The sequence below is a fragment of the Dendropsophus ebraccatus genome, chromosome 7 (genome assembly GCF_027789765.1).
Source record: "Dendropsophus ebraccatus isolate aDenEbr1 chromosome 7, aDenEbr1.pat, whole genome shotgun sequence".
NCBI classification, from domain to species: Eukaryota; Metazoa; Chordata; class Amphibia; order Anura; family Hylidae; genus Dendropsophus; species Dendropsophus ebraccatus.
In genome coordinates this window covers 76,524,404-76,547,393 of record NC_091460.1, presented here as the reverse complement: position 1 = coordinate 76,547,393, position 22,990 = coordinate 76,524,404, and the positions used below count along the sequence as shown (strand labels likewise).

The 22,990-nt window shown below is 40.7% G+C and overlaps 1 protein-coding gene across 1 annotated transcript in view; it reads right to left on the bottom strand.

Moving 5' to 3' along the window:
* Positions 1-315: 315 nt before the first annotated feature.
* The window catches only part of FBXO8 (F-box protein 8), a 38,614-nt gene continuing 15,939 nt past the window's right edge, over positions 316-22,990 (bottom strand). Inside the window, exons 3-7 of the mRNA XM_069976591.1 lie at positions 14,965-15,275; positions 7,243-7,369; positions 4,847-4,965; positions 2,803-2,999; positions 316-955 (exon numbers count right to left, since the gene is read on the bottom strand). Coding sequence (XP_069832692.1) covers positions 768-955; positions 2,803-2,999; positions 4,847-4,965; positions 7,243-7,369; positions 14,965-15,266 — 933 coding nt within the window. The 5' untranslated portion in view covers positions 15,267-15,275 and the 3' untranslated portion in view covers positions 316-767. The remainder of the gene's footprint in view (positions 956-2,802; positions 3,000-4,846; positions 4,966-7,242; positions 7,370-14,964; positions 15,276-22,990) is intronic.

Below are 22,990 nucleotides of genomic sequence, written 5' to 3'. Positions count from 1 at the left end.
AGATTTCTGCCAACGCAGCACACTGGTTGGCTGAGCGGGACGTCCAGCTGGGAATCCCCGAAGCAAACCGGATTGCGGAGCAGGTAATGTAATACATTACCTGCTCCGGCCGGCGGGGGTTAACGGGGCGGTCTCCTTACATATTTACAGCGGGTATGTCTTACCATAGACATTACAGGCCAGGGATCCGCGAATTCGCAGCGAGAAATCTGCTGCAGACCCGCCCTGTGTGTTTGCAGCCTAATGGTGAGAGATATACAGTTGTGCTGTCGTTCATATAACATCCCTAGCATAAAAGTCAACCAACACAAAAGCTTTAGTTAAAATAGTTTACAGATTTAATATTTATATTACGATTATAAATCTCTTTAGTTTAGTATGTACAAATTACAAGATATTAAAAAAAAACAAAACAGAAAATGCATTGGTAAATGCGTTCCAAAACAAAATCTAGTGTTTAGATCCAACACCCTGAAGAAGGCCTACATTATTATGTCAGTTTAACAGTCATAAATGGCTAGGTCAGTCTAATGGCACGGGGTATGTGCAACACATGATAAGCAAGTCTATTCATAAAAAAATTATCCTTCAAGAATTTTTCTCTATCCAAGGTAGATTGCTAAAAAAGTAACAGAACACATCATTAGATGTAGACAGAGGTTAGAATGACCAGCACTATCGTAACCCCATTTGCCAACTGGGACAATGCTTTGGAAAGCTGTAGTAGTGGTTGTTGACTAATGTTTTAGAGCCTAGAGATTAGACTTCTACACAGCAACATGGCCAACAAGGTAAATGTTGTCATAAAGGTGCCCTACAAATTCTTCACTAATATTCTGAGCAGCACGACGTGTGTTTCTGATAAACTCTCTCTTCGACATTTTGTTCTTCACATGGGGACTGGCCAGATCGATGGACAGCAGAATTAGGGAATAGCACAGTACATACACTGCATCTGGAAGAGTAGACAAGAAACATGTAAAAACATGCATTTAGAATAGATCAGGTACATGATATTTAAGAAAAGAAAACTATAAAAAAAATGCAAATGAAGTATATTTGAAGTTTTAAAGCAAAACTCACTTTTTTCCCCCACACATGTATATTTCTAGTACTAAATATCACAGTATATGTGTCACTATATGTGGCCATACCTTTTGGATTCAGGTTTATTTATTTCTTTTTCTCTCTCTCTCTCTCTCTCTTAAGTATAGAGAACCTAATACAGACACAAGGGCATTGTACTACAAAGACACAGTAAAAGGCAGAATTCTTGTACTGATCGCAGTAATTTATGGAGTACAGTCAGTATGGCAGTACCAGGAACAATCAAAAACCTTGACTTATGACACTCACATCCCCACTCCACACAATGGGGATAGCAAGAGATAAATAGTTGGTAGGCAAAGTCTGGCCTAGCTTCAGAAGATCATCTGTGCTATGAGCTCACCTATATATTACATTATTTTACAACTAGTATTTTTTGTATTTCACCTCTTCCCTACTCCATGTGCTTTTATGTCAAGTAGATTTCCTATCTATTCCTGAACTTAAAAATAAAACAGACACAGAAGTCAAAAGATCTCAACCCCCCCCCCCCCCGCCCACAAATTTTCATAATATAATATTATAATAATAAATAATATATAATAAATAAAATATAAAGAACATTATTGTTCTAGATTATTATAAATTCACCGTACACTAAAACCAGAAAGCCTAAAATATTTTTACACTTAAAAATGTTGAGGGTTACAGGAAAAAAACAAACAAACAAACAAAAACGTACTCACTGATCCCCTGCCAAAATGCTCTGACAATGTCAGTCCCTGCTAGCAGTGCTTCATGTTCTCTGGTCCGACATACAGGAAATGCATGCCCAGCTACTCAGTGGCTTGGAGCGGTAACTGTTGCAGTCACTGACTGGCTGAGTAAGCACTTTGTATGTGTCTAGACATAACAGGACACTTCAAAAACATGGACTGGCCGAATGTTATTTATTTAAAGGAGTATTCCAGTATCCTTAAGTGTCTGTATACCCATATTTTGGGTATGAAAGACCAGCATGGTGGCACCAGACACAGCAAATATTAAATGGGTAATTGTACAGATTTTTTTCATTTCAGTACAATAAGAATTGCTAGGAAAATTTAAAAAGGGGGTACAAAACCATTAATAAACCCCAACTGTAATGGAAAATCTATATTTTGTTCACAAGAACAAAGTGGTCAGCAATAGAATGCTATTCTTCAAAGGGCTCTACTGCACTACAAGGTGATTATCAGCTGAACACCTGACCCCAAAAGAAGGGATTCTTATTTTAGTACAATAAGAATTGCTAGGAAACTTTAAAAAGGGGGGACAGTATAAAGAAGTCATTTAAATGGTCATTAAACAAATGGCAGTCTACAAGATCAACGCTTGATAGCAGGACCAGCGAGCAGGTGTAATATAGCTCTAGAAGTAACTGAACAAGAACTCCAGAACATCCAACATCTGTATACACTTACAGATTCAAAGTTGTGAGTTTTCCATGTTTGTTAGGACAAACCTGAAAAGTTTGGGGGAAACTTTCTAAAATGGCCTAAAACTTAGGCAATGCAAACTTTAATGGTCTACAAGCACACCAGATTTATCAAAGTAGATAGACTTTTTTAGTACTTTGTAAAAGTGTCTAAACGAATATTGCCCAAGACCAGAATTCAGACCAGAATGGCACATTGCTCAAGACCAGAATGGCACATTTGCAGTAGTAAATCTATTATTATTATCTACCATAATGTTTTTTGTTCCCATTCTTACCAGGGCTGAGACCAAGGTCTCTTGCTAGAGTCGGGTTGCAAGCACAAAATCTGTGTGAAAATTTTGTAATGAGCGTTTCAAGGTATTCCCCGCGTTCTTCGGGTGCATGTATGTGCCGGAAAAACTCCCTCAGTGCATTTGGTAGAAACTGATTGCTGAAGTTGTGTAATGTCACGAGTTCATCCAATACATCTCTCCTATGAAAAAACAAACAAACAAACCAAAACTGAATTTTTTTTTTGTGCAGAAGACCAAGTACATGACAGTAAGCAGAGAATGAGGGGAAGATTTCTTTTCTAATCCTGGTGCACTGTCAAAGCAATAGACACGGCTTTTTAATGGGACAGCAAGGTCTCCGATTTAGAGGCCCTGTCCTCATTCCCAATACAATACATTCAGACATATATGAAAACTGGAGCAAATGCTGCATAAATATAAAGTTCAGGCCAAATATCATATTATTCATAAAAAATAGATACATAGACAGATCTGCTCTCAAATGTTCTGTTACAAGGATTTTTTGGGATTTTAATATTGTTGGCCTATATTTTAAGGGAATGGAATGAGTTGTAATACCAGGTACAGTTGCTATAAAAAGTATGAAGCTGTGCGGTGTAAGCGATAAAGAGGCTGCAGAGTTTGTGCCGCTGCCTATTTACAGTAATTGTCTGATCAGCAGGGGTGCTAGGAATGGGATTTCTATTGATCAGATATGTATGGCCTATTCTGAAAGGGCTTATTCCAGGAACAGAAAAACATGGCCACTTTCTTCCAGAGACAGCACAACTCTTGTCTCCAGTTTTGGTGTTGTTTTGCAACTCCGTTCCATTGAAGTGACCAGAGCTTAAATTACAAAACCACACCCAAACTGGAGACAAGAGTCGGGCAATTTCTGGAAGAAAGCGGCCATGGTATGGGTTGCCTGACGGCTCATAACTCAAGCAGCATGAAAGTGATCTCAGGTTACTTTAAGGATAGGCCATTAATGTTGGGCTGCATTCACATTATGTTTTCAGGGATCCAATAGCATACTATAAAAAAAATGTGTTGCCACAAGCCCCCAGACCTCAATGGCCAAACATAGTGTAAAGGCCCTATTACATGGATGGATTATCTACCGAATCAGGCAGATATCTGCCCATGTAACAGAGACAGAGATTAGCTGAAGAGTCAGCAAACGCTCGCTGATCGTCATCTTTCAAAGTGTTAAAAAAACATGAACTGCACATGGCTACGTGTAATAGCCGATGTGTGACTGACGGCTGATTAAAGCAAGGGCTGCACAGACATCACTAGCTATGTCCATAAAGCCCTGGCTGCATGAATCACGAGCCGTGTATTAGGCTTGGTAAGCAAGTGCAAATCTAGCAGATTGGTGCTCTAACCCCGCAAATCGGGCAATCTAATACAACCTTACGCCCTATTCACACATCCTGTTCCTGTCCGGAATTGCGGATCCGCAGAAAAATAGGACCAATGTATTTCAATGGACCCATACACACATCCGTGTTGTGTACTGGGCTGCAATCCGTTCCGCAAAAAAAAAAAAAAAAGGACAGGCCCTAGTACGGACAGTAACTGACAAACCCAATACAACTCTATGGGGTCCGTATTTTTTTACGGATGCAATACGGACTGAATTTGCGGATTGTTACTGACTGAAATTTGCGGATTGGAAAAATATACTGACGTGTGAATAAGGCATTAGCTGTGACAACTTTCTGTCCATTTCTTAAAGGTATATGCAGGATGTGTAGTACGTGGATGTGATTGACTACTGTAGCCCACATTATGACAATTAATGACTATGGTGCAGTTAGTAACACGTAAGCATCCCTTTTGGACAGGAAGCCGATGTGTAGACCAAAGGAGACCTAAAAACAAGGTAATTGGGGCCTTATATGCTTGGAAAACGTGTTTAATACACAAACATGATAAACAATATCACAGGATAAAATGAGAAACCACATATTCATATTCATATTCAGAGTTTGCAGTGTATAGGTACTCACAAGAAATATGACCAGAATACTGCCTTCCTTACCTTTCATCAAGATATATCCTCAGTTTCTTCCAGTTGAGAGTTCTAGTATAAAAGATGAACTTAGCTATTTCCTTTGGTGAGTCGTCAAGTATACCCCTGGATAAAAAATATTCAATACCCTGAAATAGAACAATAAAAAAAATAAATGTAAAGCAAAACAAATATAAAAATTTATATTTTGGGCAACAAAAAACCTGCCTTAAGTGTTTTTTTTTCTCAAACTCTAAAGTGAGTGAGCTTAACTGCTTGAACTGATCATATGCTAGTGATAGGCCATTACTTTACTTAGTCACAAAGCCCTTGTAATGCTGTGTTCTATATAGACTATAGCATATTTATAACAGTCTCCTATGTATTCAGACATTGTACCACGTAGATAAATGGGATTGATAATTACTCGTCACTTGAGTAGCCAAAGGTTAAGAACTAGGCAGTACAGAAAAGTCTGCCTCTTTACAGTTATGTCTCACTCGGCAAAAGGTGTGAAATGCATAGGATTACAAGGCAGTGACTAGTTTTAGAATTTGTTAACATTAGGTGCGTATAGCACAATTTAGGCTATGTTCACCTATGACAAGTAGCCTACATTCAGGTCTGCCAGTATGCCGAAATACAGTATATCCTCAAATGTAATGTGTTTGTAGTGTGTGCACTTTTTTATTGCTGCTGTTCCTCTGGGCTATCTTGCACCTTGGCTCCGGTTGTCCGACAACTGTTACGGATACACCTCAAGAGAGATGTCATATTGACTGTCTGCTCTGAATTTCAAATGATAAAGTTTATAGTGCGCGCTGAGAATCAAACACCCTGATGGTTAAGGTGAATCTCCTTAAAGGGGTAGTGCGGCGGTAAACAATTATTCACAGAATAACACACATTACAAAGTTATACAACTTTGTAATGTATGTTATGTCTGTGAATGGCCCCCTTCCCCGTGTCCCACTACCCCCACCAGTGTACCCGGAAGTGTGGTGCGCTATACATACCTGTCACGTGCCGACTCGTCTCCGACCGTCCTGAGTGCCGACTGCCCTCTTCAGCATCATCAGATGCTCAGCCGCGATTGGCTGAGCACAGTTTGGCTCAGCCGAAGACGGCATCGCTGACTGAAGATCGGAGACGAGTCGGCATGTTACAGGTATGTATAGCGCACCACACTTCCAGGTACACGGGTGGGGGTGGTGGGACACGGGGAAGGGGGCCATTCACAGACATAACATACATTACAAAGTTGTATAACTTTGTAATGTGTGTTATTCTGTGAATAATTGTTTACCGCCGCACTACCCCTTTAAGGGTGCCTTCACACATACTGTATCGCTGCATATTTATCGCACAAAACTCGCATGAAACTCGCACGAAAGTAGCTGTGTTTTTTGTGGTGTTAAACTCTCCTGTGAAAATCAAAAAACTCACATGTAAAATTCGCACCAAACACGCAGCGAGAATACACATACATTGACTTTATAGCAATCAGTATCACTGTGGATTTATGTGCGATAAATACGCAGCGATACGGTACATGTGAAGGCACCCTTATTCAAAGATGGCAGCCAGTTTATATATCCTGGGGCGTGTGTTCTTCTACTAAGGCTCGTGGCAAGTACTTCATTGGCTGAGGTATTAAAAGGAGATAGTTAAGTAGTCCTAGTGTTACTAATGTAAGCTTTAAGCAATGTAAACATCTCTACATGTTTTAAAGGTCAGCGCCATATTGTAATGGCTTCACTAAATATACAAATTTGACATCCTTAACACTTATTAAATGTCAATATAAGCATAGTATGAACTCTTCTCTCTGTCTCATAGAGGGAGGTACTAAGCAGGGAGCAACCCTACCCCTATTGCCTGTCAGCACACTCGGAGGGATAATTGACAGGTAGAGAGGCCAGTAACCTACCTCTCTGCCTGTCAATTATCCCCTCCGAGTGTGCTGGCATGCAGAGAGCGGTGACTAGACACAGGCGGGAAGCCGCCCAGATGACTACCTTCCCGCCTCTATCTTTTTTACGCGCCCAGGGAATAGTACTCATTTTTCTTTAGTATAAAGCTTCTGCAGAAGCCGCACCAGTACGTGCCGCTGCTGCTGCAGGAGCTTTATACAGCGCTCCTGGGAATCATATCAACCTTTAATGGATTGGGCTGGTGGAAAGGTGTTGTCTCATACCAAACACTATGCATTGGGTCCATTCTATTGAAGCCTGGTTTCCAGTGCTATTTGGGGTGATCTTAGATGTTTCACCATATGTCTAACATGTGTGCAAGATTTTCATTACATTAATATGATGTCTAAAGAGATGATATTACAGGTATGGTGTTAGAATGCATCATTATCATAGGACAACTCTGTTTATACACTGAAAATAATCTCTGAAGTGAAGCAGTCCTTATTTTACCTCATGTGGGTTAGCATTAAAGGTTAAGCTTCCTTCATCCAGGAGCATATACAGATTTCGGTATGAAAATCCTGGCGGGTGTCTTTTGTTGTATATTGAACAATGTCCCCATGTTGACTTACATAACCTAAAACAAAGAACATAACATCTTTGTGATGAGAACAAACAGATAATATCAGTAAAAGGTGAAAGAGATAGAATACAAGTGTATCTAGTTCAGGATGGAGCGAAGGCAAGAACAAAAATGAATCATTATGAGATACATACAAACTGGGGTCGTACAGAAAGTGGAAAAAACTGCATCTAGACCTACAAACCTTCCGACTTGTCACTATAAGATATCACATGTCTATGAAATGGATAGCTGTCCTATAATCAGATGAATCAGTTTAAAAGAGAACCTATTCCTATCCATTACTTCGTTACATAAAGATTAGAGATGAGCGAACCGGCTTCGGGTTCAAGTCGATCCGAACCCAAACTTTCGGCATTTGATTAGCGGTGGCTGCTGAACTTGGATAAAGCTCTTAGGTTGTCTGGAAAACATGGATACAGCCAATGACTATATATCCATGTTTTCCACATAGCCTTAGGGCTTTATCCAAGTTCAGCAGCCACCGCTAATCAAATGCCGAAAGTTCGGGTTTGGATCGACTCGAGCATGCTCGAGGTTCGCTCATCTCTAATAAAGATATAGTGCTGTCAGTAGACACAATGGGGGGGATTTAATCAATAGTTTTCTGGGGGAAGCTCTAAGAAATACATAAGGGGGTTGTCCAGGATAAAACAACTGATAGCCTATGCACATGATAGGCTAATGCAGCGCTTCTCAATTCCAGTCCGCAGGCCTCACCAACAGGTCATGGTTTGAGGATATCTCATACAAAGAACATCTGTGATAATACCTGATGCACTGAGTATAATTATTTCACCTGTGAAATACTAAAGGAAATCCTCAAAACATGACCTGTTGGTGAGGCCTGAGGACTGGAATAATGGGACAGGCTCCAAAACAGATGTTAGTATATGGGACACTGAGAGCCTAGGAGGATTATCAGCTGCTAGGATTTACCCCAGATCATAGGATTAATAGATTGACTCCAATATCAGTTTGAAATAAATGACATTTTCCTTTTCTACTAAATTTTTTAGGTTCAGATTTCTGACACAGAACAACCTGCACCAGTCTGAACACTTCCATATAGGAAGTGGTAGGAGAAGCTTCAGGTCAGGTAAAAACTATCCACATGGTCCCAGCTGTGTGATTTATAGTACAGTGCTCACACTCCAGATAATGCTTGTATTCTCTATAGTTTTATTAATTGGGTACTCCAAAGCGGGAAAAACTACAGGAAGTGGTGTATTCTTTCCACTCGGACAGGGTGCTCTCTACAGCTACATCTGTCTGTTACAGAAACTGTTCAAACCAGTAGAGGTTTTCTGTGAGATTTGCTTCTGCTCTGACCAGTTACCGCCACAGACAGAGGTGGCACCAGAGAGCACAGTGTCAGACCCAGAAGAATACACCACTTCCTGCAGGACATACAGCAGCTGATTCACTCTTTTTTTTTTTTTTTTTTTTTTTTTTTTTAATAGAAGTACCGTATATTCAGGCATATAAGACAACCCCCAATTTTTCCAGATGGGTGAAAGAAGTGTGTTTTCCTTGGTGCAGCACTACTCTACCGTTTTTCTGGGTGCCCCGGCACACCGCGTGACTACGTACGTCCAGGGTCGCCTCCACTCGTCCAGAGCGGGGCCGCGCTCTGAACCGCCGCGGTCCCGGATGCTGCTCGTAGCCCGAGACTGCGGCTATTAGCAGGCACGGTCTAATCGCTGTGCCCGCTAATACAGTAATCAGATGCATCTGTCAAAGTGGACAGCTAAATCCGATTACTTACTGCAGCACTTCCCTGGTGTCTAGTGGGGAGGATCGCTCCTCCGGGACGTTGTCCCGGAGGAGCGATCCACACATCTTACCCAGTCTGAGGTCAGCGCCGTAATGGCGCTGATCCCGGCTTGGCACTCGATTGCTTCCGGCTGCAGCAGCCGGAAGCAATCGATGTGCCTATCTCATCGATCTATGCAGCATAGATCTCAATGAGAGATCAGTGCACTTATACTAGAAGTCCCCCAGGGGGACTTCTAGTATAAGTGTAAAAGTAAAAATAAGAGTGTTATTAATAAAAGTCAGAATCACCCCCATGTTATAAATAAAAATAAACAAATAAACAAACAAACAAAGTTTGGTATCACCGTGTGCGTAATCGCCAAAAAATCCCAAAGGGCAAAATTGTGCATCCAGAAATATTGTAATAAAAAGCGATCAAAAAATCACATATGCACAATCAAGGTACCGATAGAAAGAACACTTCATGGCGCAAAACATGACACCTGACACAGCCCCATAGACCAAAGGATAAAAGCGCTATAAGCATGGGAATAGAGCGATTTTTAGGAACATATATTTGTTAACAATGGTTTGAATTTTTTACAGGCCATTAGATACAATGAAAGTTATACATGTTATATATTGTTATAATTGTAACGACTTGAGGAATATGCATAACAAGTCAGTTTTACCCCAGGGCAAATGGCGTAAAAACAAATTCCCCCGAAATAAACAATTTTTTTTTTAAATTTCACGACACTTTGAATTTGTTTCTGGTTTCGCAGTGTACTTTATGAAAAAATTCAGCCTGTCATTGCAAAGTACAATTAGTGATGCAAAAAATAAGGGCTCATGTGGGTTTCTAGGTGACAAAATGCAAGTGCTATGGCCTTTTAAGCACAAGGAGGGAAAAACAAAAACGAAAAAAAAAATTGAAATTGGCCCCGTCCTTAAAGGGTTAAAGATACATTTTGAATGGGAAGCTTTTACAAGACGAATACTGAAAACCCACAAAATTGATATGCTGCAAACAATAAAAATATACAACTTCTTAAAAGGGGAAGTCTTTGCAATATTTAAAGTCCGTCCAAAATTATTTTTTTTTATATTATTACTTATGAAAAGTTATACAATTTTCTAATGTACATTAATTATGGGAAATGCTCATATACTGTTATTTCCCTTAATTTAGTGTATCAGGAAGTGTTAGAATTCTCTCAGATCCAGTGACGTCACGACAAAGGGTGTAATTCCTATGGAGTGTCCAGCTGGGGGCGCTCTCTATATAGAAGTCAATGAGTACCATTGACTTCTGTATATAGTGCGCTCCTGCTGGACACTCCATAGGAATTACAGTGTATGTGAATGTAATGTTATGTACTGTACTTTTGTGACTTCATGAATACATGTCCTTGCTCCCCAATGTATCCCATAAATGTATTCAATGAATACATTTGCAGGGCACCGAGCAGGGAGGGAGAGAAATGCCATCTACCTCACCCCTCCCTCCCTGCTCGGTGCTGGGCACATATACAAAGTACTACTCCCCCATTATCTGCAGATAATGGGGGAGTACTACCTGTGCTATCCCTATCACATCGCCGCCGCTCACACAGGGGCTGCCTCTGACTCCCACCCGCCCGCCTGCTCCTCACTAAGATAATTGACCGGTAATTATGACAGGCCTCTTTATAAGCCACACTCCTTTTGAAAGACACACCCATTTGGGAGGGTCAACCTGCTGAATTTTTGTTTCATTCCCCCCCCCCCCCCGCTTGGTTAATTGCAGTAAAGCTGGGATTCTTCTACTAATAATAGATGGTATATATCTCTCTCTGATTTAAAATAATTGAAGGAAAACACAGATTAACTATTATTTATCAGTACTTTAACATACATCCAATTATAAATATAGAAAAAAGCAATTTGGAAGACAGCCTCTCTTTCGTATCAAAAAAAATCTTAATTTTGCCATATGCATACATAGAAAAAAAAATTATGACGTTTCAGCTCCTCTAAAACATACTGAGCCTTTCTCAAGTACAATTATAAATATATATATTGTCCACTTAGGAGGCAACACTGACAGTGGAAATTATTGGCGATAAGTATGACTGAAGTAACAGGATCAGACTGTAGTATGATAGAAATATTTTTAAATGACATTTAATTTAATAGGGTATGTGTCATTCACAAGATCTACCTAGGATGCTCTTAAAAATATCCAATTTCTCTTGTGTACTTTTACTTCTGAGGGCATTATCCCTGCTCTGGACACTTTGTCAGACTGCAGAGAATACACCACTTTCCGCAGGACATACAGCAGCTGATAAATACAAATCTCTGGCATCATCTCTGCCAGATTGCGATATGTTCTATATCTTACATAGCAGTTCTCGGTTCTGGTCCATAGAATCTTGCCCCAAACAACCAACCTGCCACTGTAACGTCTATATGGCATAATAAGGTATATATGAAGAGGGGTTGTGCTACAGGGATATTCCTCTAAAGCCTTGTTCACACCTCCATTAAGGCAAGGTACTGGTAGTGGGATCTGTCATGATAAGTAAGCCTCAACACTAATTTAAGAATATATCTTCACCCTCACCCCTCCTTCCATGCCACTAAAACTTTTTCCATCTTCTCTTTTATTATAAAAAGCCCAATTGGGTGTTTTACTATTTTTCTTCTAGTAATAAAATAATAGGTTTATAATAGGTTTTCTTAAGTACTTTTTTTGCGCTGACAGAATACTTACCTCACTACATATTAGGATACCAAATGTTTTCTTTTATTAGATATCATACAAGGGTGATTTCATGATCTTGTCTCTTTCCTCCTTATACGCTTCCTCAGCTTCTATGCAAGACGTAGTATACGTCTGTCTGGAGGCATTTCTTGAATTCTTAGGAGTAAATCCTCCATATCTTGTGGTATTCGGTCACATCTGAATCCAATCATTCCTGGCTCACATCAATCACTTCAGGTAATCGGAGTAGTGAGCTAAAATCCTAGTGAGCACTTCAACGTTCGGCCTTCTTAGCTCAACATAATTGACCTTTGAGGTACGACTCTCAGACGTGGGTATTTTTAGAGTACAGTTTCCCACTGTTCTTACCTATTATCCTACCTCTGTTCCCAAATAGCAGTAAACCACAAAGCTCTCTAGAGAGTGTGCGGAGCTCGGTTTGCATAAAATCAATGCCATGCAATTATCATAGACGTAATCCAAGAAGGAAATACAAGACACACTTAAAGGAATTGCACTGAAGATACTGCCCATGTATGTGTTGGCTTCACATACTTTACCATGTAGGCTAAATGATGTTTGTCCACGAGAAGTGAACTTTTGTATGACCAGGAATCACAATCTTCCTCAAAAGGCAAACAATAAAATATAATATGCAATACAAATTAAACAGGCATGTCTTTCTGTCTACTAAAATTCTTAACCTGAGATGTTAGCATCATTCAACATTGTGTCTCCAGTAGTTGGGAGACCAACGAACTGGAAAGACAGCCAGAGATGCACAGAGATAAACCGTAAATCTCTGTATGGATGGTTCATCAGAATGGAGCATAGTGATCCAATCTGTACTGAGAATGAAATTGGACATTGCATACCAAGTCTCAGGAATCAAACGGTGTCTACAGAAAACATTTGCAGAACATAAGGCTAGGAGCCAGACGTCCAGATACAGGGATTATATTGACCTCATGTCATCGCTCTTAAAGGATATCATGGTGCAGAATAAGATGGCAATGGAGGGTGGAATAAAGGTCAATCCTCCACAGCAGATTTGGTCTCAGACAGCATGCTAAACAGAGATTGGTCTGGGGTAACGTTCACTGGTTCTACTCCTGGGGTAATGGTATGTGGTGGCAATTCCAGGTAAGCTAACAGCTCAGCATTAGACAGATTTAGATGTGGAACCAGTGGTACAACGGTTTCTCCGAAATGTCCCAGGAGCCATTTTCCAATATGATAAAACCAGGCCACATGTCGCTCATGCAACTGCGCCCAGTCTGCTGCCATGGTCTGCAGGGTCTCCGAACTTGTCTCCCATCAAACAAATCTGGGCTGTTATTGGTCGGCAATAGTAGTGGATCTTCATGATTTGCGTGTCCAAGTGCATTCAGCATGGCAGAACATTCCTCCCACAACCATAAATAACCTCAACGATCACATACCAAGCCAAGTAAGTGCGTCTTTTTCTGTGCATGGCGCTCATGTGTAATACAGAATAAATCAAGACGTTTTAAATATTTGGTTTCAATTTTTATCATTTGTCTATGTACAGTATATATGATCATGAACATGTCTATTGATTCTGCGTTTTCCATACTACCACTTTTCTTGGTGTTGCAGTTCCAAGGCATCAGAGTGAATAAATATACTGCATAACCTATTCTGTGCTCTTCCTGGCTTCTCTTTTGACTGCTATAGGGTGGGCAGACAGTGCCAAGTGGCATTGCCAGCTTCACTGCCTGCCCACTTTGCAGACTCCTGTAATTAGATGCCAACATAGAGTAAGTACTGTCTCAAGACCACAAATCCTATCTATGGGATAATTGATTTCAAGGGTAAAGCATAAGTGAGCCCTGAGATTATAAGCAATGTGACTGCAGAAACAGTTTTTTCTGGAAAGCTGATAAATATTCTGATATCATATACAGTATACTTATGCAATTTCTCTTTAATACTGGGTAAATATGGGAAATATGCCCAGAATGCAGTCACTGTAAGTTCAGTCTTCTTTTACTTGATTGATTGAGGAGTAGGAGAACATGAGGACTTCTAATGTAATTTAGAAGTATGTTTCAGTGACTTAAAAGGCTGAGAGCGAAGTTCACTTAAGAATATATCTATGCTGAGAGAAGGATGGTTTTCAAGCCAAGGTTAATGCAGCAGTAAAGTAATCCTGGCCAGCAGAACATAAATGAGGGTCATTGAACTACAAGACTTCAGCGTAAACAACATGGAAGGTAACTTCCTGGAATATCGTACAGGCCGCACAGCGCCCGGTCACATTTATGGGTCATAAGTGCTTCCATTGAACTTACATATTTTATTATAAAACTAGAGGAAATGGAAGGAGAAAGTAAACAAGTCATCAATAAGAAACCCCAGGCTGAGGTTTCGGGCTTTACAGAAAATATTAATTATTTGATTAAGCATTTTTGCATTAAGATCTGGCCGTCTTCCACAGATCCTGGGAGGCATGTCATACTACAGAAAAATCGCTACATGCCCTTATCTTGTGTCGACACAAATGCATCAAGGAGAGGATAGTGAATGAATATTTAGGTTCTCTGGACACTTCCCTAAACTATGGCCCCATTATTGTATATAGGGCACTCTACACACTCATATCACTGGCACTTGCTGTTATAGCATAGAATATGTCAATGGATAATGGATAACAAGGGAATATTTCGTCACATCCATGCTCTTCATAGTGTAGTAGGCCCTATATAAGACTATGCAAAAAAAAATTAGTGTAGCCTCATTTAAAAGTCTTAAATCACAGGACTAGCCAGATATCTGTCTAGGGAAGGACCTAGCCAAAGGGTGGCTCTTGTAAGGAGGCCCCCTAAACCACCATATCAAGTGGCCCTCTTGGTCAATATACAACTCAATTTACTAATCTAAGCACATGACATAGGAAATACCAAAGCCAGGTATCCATTGACAGCTGTTTTGGGGTGTTGCCCCTTATCAGTGTAGAGTAGGATTCTGGCTAGGAGGGAGCAATGTCTTGTAGAGAACTACAGTAAAATGATCACTGGTCTCAGGGAGACCAGATATAGACTATGCCAGCATTACTTACCCTTGCCAGAGCAGTTCGTCATTAGCCAGGTCTTGCCATACACAGGATGCCAGGCACAGGTCAGTTGCATTGAGATAGGATAGTATAGTAAGGCTTAATTCTGGTGGCAGCATTTCAAGATTAATAAATCCTTGTTCATCTTTTGCTTTCCGAGCTTTCAGTAGATGGTAGAGGTCTATGCCTCCTTGTGTGTGTCTTCGATGGTTCATATTGCTGTCATGTTCTGAGGACAAGAAGTTTTGATCTAGGTATCCTTGCTGAAATTGCTGGTTTCTTGCAACTCTCCAAAGCCCTTGACCCATCTGTGTTCCCTGTTAAAATAAAAATAGTAATATAAGCATTATTATAATGGCACTGGGGGAATAAACAAAATAGGCAGCATTTTTTCTGCATGTCAGATGCAGCTGTTCCTGTTCCTCCGATAGATCATCTAACTCAAGTCCCACAAAAAGTACATCATATAATAAAATGTTTGTGCTTTTCTGGATGAGAGGGTACTTGCACCTGTAGTTATATTTATTGCTCTGATGCATCTTAAGGCTAGGTTCACACTCAGTATTTTGAAACAGAAACCAGAAGTGGACTGAAAACACAAAAAGGCTCTGTTCACACACTATTGAAATGTAGTGGATGGTCGCCATTTAATGGCAAATATTTGCCATTATTTCAAAACATTTGCCGTTGTTTTCAAAAAACAGTAGATATTTGCCATTAAAGAGTGGCCATCCTCTCAATTTCAATAGTGTGTGAACACAGCCGTTTTCAATCCACTCCTGGTTTTGCTTGCAAAATATTGACCCAAATACTCAGCAAAAATACTGTGTGGGAACTTAGCCCAAAGGAGTATTACCATTTCCAAAAGTTATGGGATATAAGAAGTTGGGATATTCGGATGGGGCATAATGGAGTGCTGGGGGTACACTCCATTGATTTGGAGGTTCAATTTTCTTCTGTTCTTGTGACCATAGGGGGTTTTAAGGGTTGGACACCCACCAATGTGGATAGCAGATCATTTTCAGAGATAGCAACAGATAAAGTAGTAGATACCCGGAACAAACTTCCAGCAGAGGTGGTTGGTAAATCTACAATAACAGAATTTAAACACGCCTGGCATAAACATATGTTTATCCTAAGATAATAAGAAAGAAAATACTAAAAGGGAAGACCAGGTGGACCCAGTGGTCTTTTTCTTCCGACAATCTTCTATAAAAATCTTGGTTAAGAATATGATTCGCATTGTGCTCCATGATTCCAGGCTATAAATAAAGCCAATGTAGTCTGATCCTGCAGTCATATGTTCCTCCACTAGCTTACAACCATGAAATAAAAGAAAATACCACATGACTTGCAGGATCAGATTATACACAGGGGTTTTTGTACTCTGTAACCTTAGAAACATACGGTAGGTATGCATAGAAGCTGTATATACAAATCAGCAGGATATTTTTGCTCATAACCATTTGTAAAGTAAATTCTTATGTACATGCACATTTTAAATCTGTACACTATCTGTTAGCAATACAACATGAACGTGGTAGTCCCCTACATGTAGCGGGAAATGCGGATCAGTTATGGAAGACTTTAACATGTCCAATTCATTGGCATTACAAAGTAATATGATGCTGCTTGATGCACTTGGATCTAACCTTCCATTAAAAACACATGCACACACATCTGGATATAAAAGTAACGCTGGGGCAGATTCATTAAGACTTGTATTTTATGTTAGGCTTAAAGGGGTTGTCCAGCAAAAATTTTTTTATTTCAAATCAACTGGTGTCGGAAAGTTATATAGATTTGTAATTTACTTCTATTTAAATATCTCAAGTCTTCCAATACATATAAGCTACTATTTTTCCTGCAGGAAGTGTTGTTTATTTACATTCAAAAACACTGCTCTCTGCTGACATCTCTGGCCGAGTAAGGAACTGTCCTGAGCAGCAGCAAATGCCCATAGAAAACCTCTCCTGCTCAGGACAGTTCTTGACTCGGCCAGAGATGTCAGCAGAAAGCACTGTGTCTGAATGTAAATAAACACTTCTGGCAGGATATATAGTAGCCTATATGTATGGGAAGACTTGAAATTTTTAAATAGAAGTAAATTACAAATCTAAATAACTTTCTGACACCAGTTGATTTGAAAGAATTTTTTCTTCCCTGGACAACCCCTTTTAACCCTTTGAGGACCAGGCCCAAAATGACACAGTGGACCGCGCAAATTTTGATCTTAGTGTTTTCGTTTTTACCTCCTCCCCTTCTAAGAGCTCCAGCACTCTCAGTTTTCTATCTACAAGCCATGTAAGTGCTTGTTTTTTACAGAAATAGTTGTACTGTGTAATGGCTTCATTCATTTTACCATAACATGTATGATGGAATTCCAAATATATTATTTATGAAGATATAAATAGGTGAAATCGTAAATAAGAATGCAATATGGTAACGTTTGGGGGGTTCCTGTGTCTACGTAATGCACTATATGGTAACAGCGACATGACACTATTATTCTATAGGTCAGTCCGAACACAACCATATGCAGGTTACACAGATTCTCTAATGTTATATATGTATTTTTTTATGAAATCCTTTTTTTTGGCAATTAAATATTAACCCTTTAAGGACATGGCCCATTTTCGTTTTTACGTTTTCGGTTTTTCCTCCTTGTGTTTAAAAGGTCATAGCACTTGCATTTTTCCACCTAGAAACCCACATGAGCCCTTATTTTTTGCGTCACTAATTGTACTTTGCAATTACAGGCTGAATTTTTGCATAAAGTACACTGCGAAACCAGAAAAAAATTCAAAGTGTGGTGAAATTGAAAAAAAAAAAACCACATTTCTTTTATTTGGGGGAAATGTGTTTTTACGCCATTCGCCCTGGGGTAAAACTGACTTGTTATGCATGCATGTTCCTCAAGTCGTTACGATTAAAACGATATATAACATGTACAACTTATATTGTATCTGATGGCCAGTAAAAAATTCAAACCGTTGTTAACCAATATACGTTCCTTAAAATCGCTCCATTCCCACCCAGGCTTATAGCGCTTTTATCCTTTGGTCTATGGGGCTGTGCGAGGTGTCATTTTTTGCACCATGATGTGATCTTTCTATCGGTACCTTGATTGCGCATATACGACTTTTTGATCGCTTTATATTACATTTTTTCTGGATTTGATGCGACCAAAAATGCGCAATTTTGCACTTTGGGATTTTTTTGCGCTGACGCCGTTTACCGTACGAGATCAGGAATGTGATTAATTAATAGTTCGGGCGATTAAGCACGCGGCGATAGCAAACATGTTTATTTATTTATTTGTTTACTTTTATTTAAAACCTGGGAAAAGGGGGGTGATTCTGACTTTTATTAGGGGAGGGGGCTTTTTACTATTAACAACACTTTTTTTTTTTTTTTACACATATACTAGAAGCCCCCCTGGGGGACTTCTAGTATATACACTTGGATCTCTCATTGAGATCTCTGCAGCATAGATATGCTGCAGAGATCCATGAGATCGGCACTCGTTTGCTTTCGGCTGCTGCAGCCGAAAACGAACGAGTGCCGAGCCGAGGACGGCGCCATCTTGGACGCGTCCCCGGCCCGCATCAGTAACGGAGATCGCTCCTCCGGGACAAGGTCCCGGAGGAGCGATCTCCCCCACTAGACCCCAGGGAAACGTTGCCTCCGGTAATCGGAGGCAGCTGTCAACTTTGACAGCTGTCTCCGATTAGCTAATTAGCGGGCACGGCGATCAGACCGTGCCCGCTAATAGCAGCGGTCCCGGGCTACTCGCGGCACCCGGGATCGCGGCACTTTAAAGCGGGGCCGCCGCGCGGCCCCGCTTTGAAGTGCAAGTGAGGACATATGACGTACGCATACGTCCTATGTCCTTAAGAGGTTAATAAAATGGGCCTATTGTGACGCTTATAACGGTTTTATTTTTTCACCTACAGGGCTGTATGGGGTGTCATTTTTTCCGCCATGATCTCTAGTTTTTATTAATACCATATTTGTGAAGATCGGACGTTTTGATCACTTTTTATAGATTTTTTTAAATATATAATGTAACATAAAATCGGTAATCTGCGCACTTTTTCCCCTCTTTTCGTGTACGCCGTTCACCGATCACAATGACGCTTGTTATATTTTAATAGATCGGACAATTACGCACGCTACGGTATATTATATGTTTATCTATTTATTTATTTTTATATGTTTTATTTATATAATGGGAAAGGGGGGGTGATTTAGACTTTTATTGGGGGAGGGGCTTTGGGGTAGTGTAATAGTGATTTGAACTTTTTTTTTTTTTTTTACACTTTTGAAGTCCCTTTGGGGGACTTTTACATTCACTACTTTGATTTATACACTGATGATTGCTATGCCATAGGCATAGCATTGATCAGTGTTATCGGCGATCTGCTCATTGAGCCTGCCTGTGCAGGCTCAGTGTAGCAGATCGCCGATCGGACCGCATGGAGGCAGGTGAGAGACCTCCGGCAGTCCGTTTCAACGATCGGGACCCTCGCAGTCACACTGCGGGGGTCCCGATCGGTAAGTGACAGGGGACTCCCCCTGTCACTTACACTTAAACGCCGCGGTCGCGCCGCGATAGCGGCGTTTAAGGGGTTAATGACACGCGGCAGCGCGATCGCTGCAGCGTGTCATTACCGGTGAGGTCCCGGCTGCTGTTTGCAGCCGGCCCCCACCTGCTATGAAGCGCGCTCCGCTCCGGAGCACGCTTCATAGCGGGAGAAACACCCAGGACGTAAGGTTACGTCATGGGTCGTCTGGGGACAGACTTCCATGACGTAACCCTACGTCCAGGGTCGTCTAGGGGTTAAAGTGTCACTGTCGTTAAAATTTTTATTGCAGAAATCAATAGTCCAAGCGATTTTAGGAAACTTTGTAACTGGGTTTATTAGACGAAAAATGAATTTTTATCATGAAAAAGCAGTTTGAAGCTCTCCCCCGTCTTCATGGTTTTCCTATGGAGAGAGAAAGTAAAGGCAGCAAAAACAGGACAAAGTTAATTTACACTCACATCCCGGGCTCTCTCCTGTGACAGTCAGCCCCCACCTCTCTGACCACAAATTAGGGCTCTGAATAGCTCCCCTGCTGAGCAATCCTTTGTTCTTGGCTCACAGCTGCCCGCTAATCTCCCTCGCCCCCCTCCCCCCACCCCTCTTCATAGACCAGACAGATCCGACTGATGAAAAAACAGTCAAGCTTTCCTGATTCTGAGTGGATGACAAAAAGAAGAGGAGAGGGGGACCTGGGAAAAGGCTTTTTTTTTAACATGCAGATAATGGCAGATTTGGCTAATAAACCCAATTACAAAGTTTCTTAAAATCGCCTGGACTATTGATTTCTGCAAAAATATTTTAATGACAGTGACACTTTAACCCTTAGAGGACCGTGCCAATTTCAATTTTTGCATTTTCGTTTTTCCGTCCTTGTGTTTAAAAGGTCATAGCACTTGCATTTTTCCACCTAGAAACCCGCATGAGCCCTTATTTTTTGCACCACTAATTGTACTTTGCAATGACAGGATGAATGTTTGCATAAAGTACACTGCGAAACCAGAAAAAAATTCAAAGTGTGGTGAAATTGAAAAAAAAGCATTTCTTTTATTTGGGGGGTATGTGTTTTTACGCCGTTTGCCCTGGGGTAAAACTGACTTGTTATATATGTTCCTCAAGTCGTTACGATTAAAACAACATATAACATGTATAACTTTTATTGTATCTAATGGCCTGTAAAAAAATCAAACCATTGTTAACAAATATATGTCACTTAAAATTGCTCCATTCCCAGGCTTATAGCACTTTTATCCTTTGGTCTATGGGGCTGTGTCCTTTGTCAGGTGTCATTTTTTGCGCCATGATGTTTACTTTCTATCGGTACCTTGATTGCGCATATGCGACTTTTTGATCGCTTTTTATTACAATTTTTCTGGATTTGATGCGACCAAAAATGCACAATTTTGCACTTTGAGATTTTTTGGCGCTTACGCCATTTACTGTGCAAGATCAGGAATGTGATTAATTAATAGTTCGGGCAATTATGGACGCGGCGATAGCAAATATGTTTATTTATTTGTTTATTTTTATTTATAACATGGGAAAAGGGGGGTGATTCTGACTTTTATTAGGGGTGGGGGCTTTATACTTATAACAACACTTTTATTTTTACTTTTACACATATACTAGAAGCCCCCCTGGGGGACTTCTAGTATATGCACTCAGATCTCTCATTGAGATCTTTGCTGTATAGTTATACAGCAAAGATCAATAAGATCGGCACTCGTTTGCTTTCGGCTGCTGCAGCCGAAAACAAACGAGTGCCGAGCCGGGGACGGAGCCATCTTGGAGAGGTCCCCGGCCGGCATCAGGTACAGAGATCGCTCCTCCGGGACAACTGCCTCCGATTACCTAATTAGCGGGCACGGCGATCGGACCGTGCCCGCTAATAGCCGCAATCCCGGGCTACATGCGGCACCTGGGATCGCAGTGGTTCAGAGCGCGGCCCCGCTCTAAACGCGGGGAGGCGGCCCTGGACGTACGGGTACGTAAGGGTTAAGGTGTATTCCAACGAAACTTTTTTTTTCCTTCAAATAAACTGTTTTTAGAAAGTTATATAGATTTGTAAATTACTTCCATTTAAAAACCTTCACTCTTCCAGTACTTAGCTGCTGTATATCCTGCAGAAAGTGGTGAATTCTTTAAAGACAAGAACTGTCCAGAGCAGTAGCAAACCCCATAGAAAACCTCTCCTGCTCCGGAGAGTTCCTGTCTCGGACAGAAATGTCAGCAGAGAGCACTGTGTCAGACTGGAAAGAATACACCCCTCCTTGCAGGGCATTCAGCAGCTGAAAAGTATGGGAAACCTTGAGATTTTTAAATCGAAGTAAATTACAAATCTAAAAAACTTTGAGTTGATTTGAAAGAAAAAAAAAAATCCACCGGAGTACCCCCCCCACACCAAAAAAAAACAAACAAACAAAAAAACCACTGGTGCCATTTCTTTGCTGCCATTTAGTCTATTAAGGTTTCAAGAAATGTGCTTGATGCTGTCTTTGGGGTAAAAAAATGCTCTTTTATTCAGCAGCAGGAGTGTCAATGAGACAGGGCCTACAGCATCTGTGCCTTAGGCCAGCAATGCCTCTTGGGCCGTCCTCTCTGCCCATCTTGTGTAATGCCTCCTTGGATGAGATTTCGGCTCTTTAGCCCTGCTTAAACTTGTGCACATGGGCTGTAGCAATCCGAAGTGGCACAGGTAGACTGGCAAGGTAGCATAGAACAAGAATCCTTGCACCAGCACTGCTTCGTATTGTTACGGCAATCCTCGCTTTAAGCTGAGGATTGTTGGAGTAGGATGTTCTAAGTGTAAGAAGAGACACCAGGCACAACTTTTTGCTCACGCATTGATTTATGCAGCGGGGAAAAAAAAACAAACATCTGTTCTGGACCCTGATGTGTAAGTTTCTCTGATTTTGTTACAGGCAAAGTCATCAAAGCCAATGGCTAATGTATAATGTTAATTCACAAGGGGTATGACTCGTAAGGTATGGACTTCTCCATTAAACATCCAGGGCCTACACAGAAATTATTGGCTCATCAAATCACTTTCATGGATACATCAAGCTCATTCTGCAGGAAACGCTTGATGTCAACTATAAATATGTAAAGAATGAAATAAACTTTCCAGAGTACTCTCTGTACAAAACAAAAAACTTTGAAGTGTCTCCCCCTTGGTTCACATAGACATTATGATGATTTTCCAAAATACATTTCAGATTAGAGAATAATCTGATGTTAAATATTACAATTCTGCTAATCATTGGTCCTGAGGGACGGATCTGCATTCAGCACCAGTCAGCACCATGTGCTACAGCTCAGAACTGCTCAATCTACTTCATCCCACCCCAGAGATGCTTTACAGCAGAAGGGGGTCAAACTTGTGGCTGCAAAACTGCAATTCTAAACATGCCTGGACAGCCCCTAAGCTCTAGCTGCCCAGGCATGAT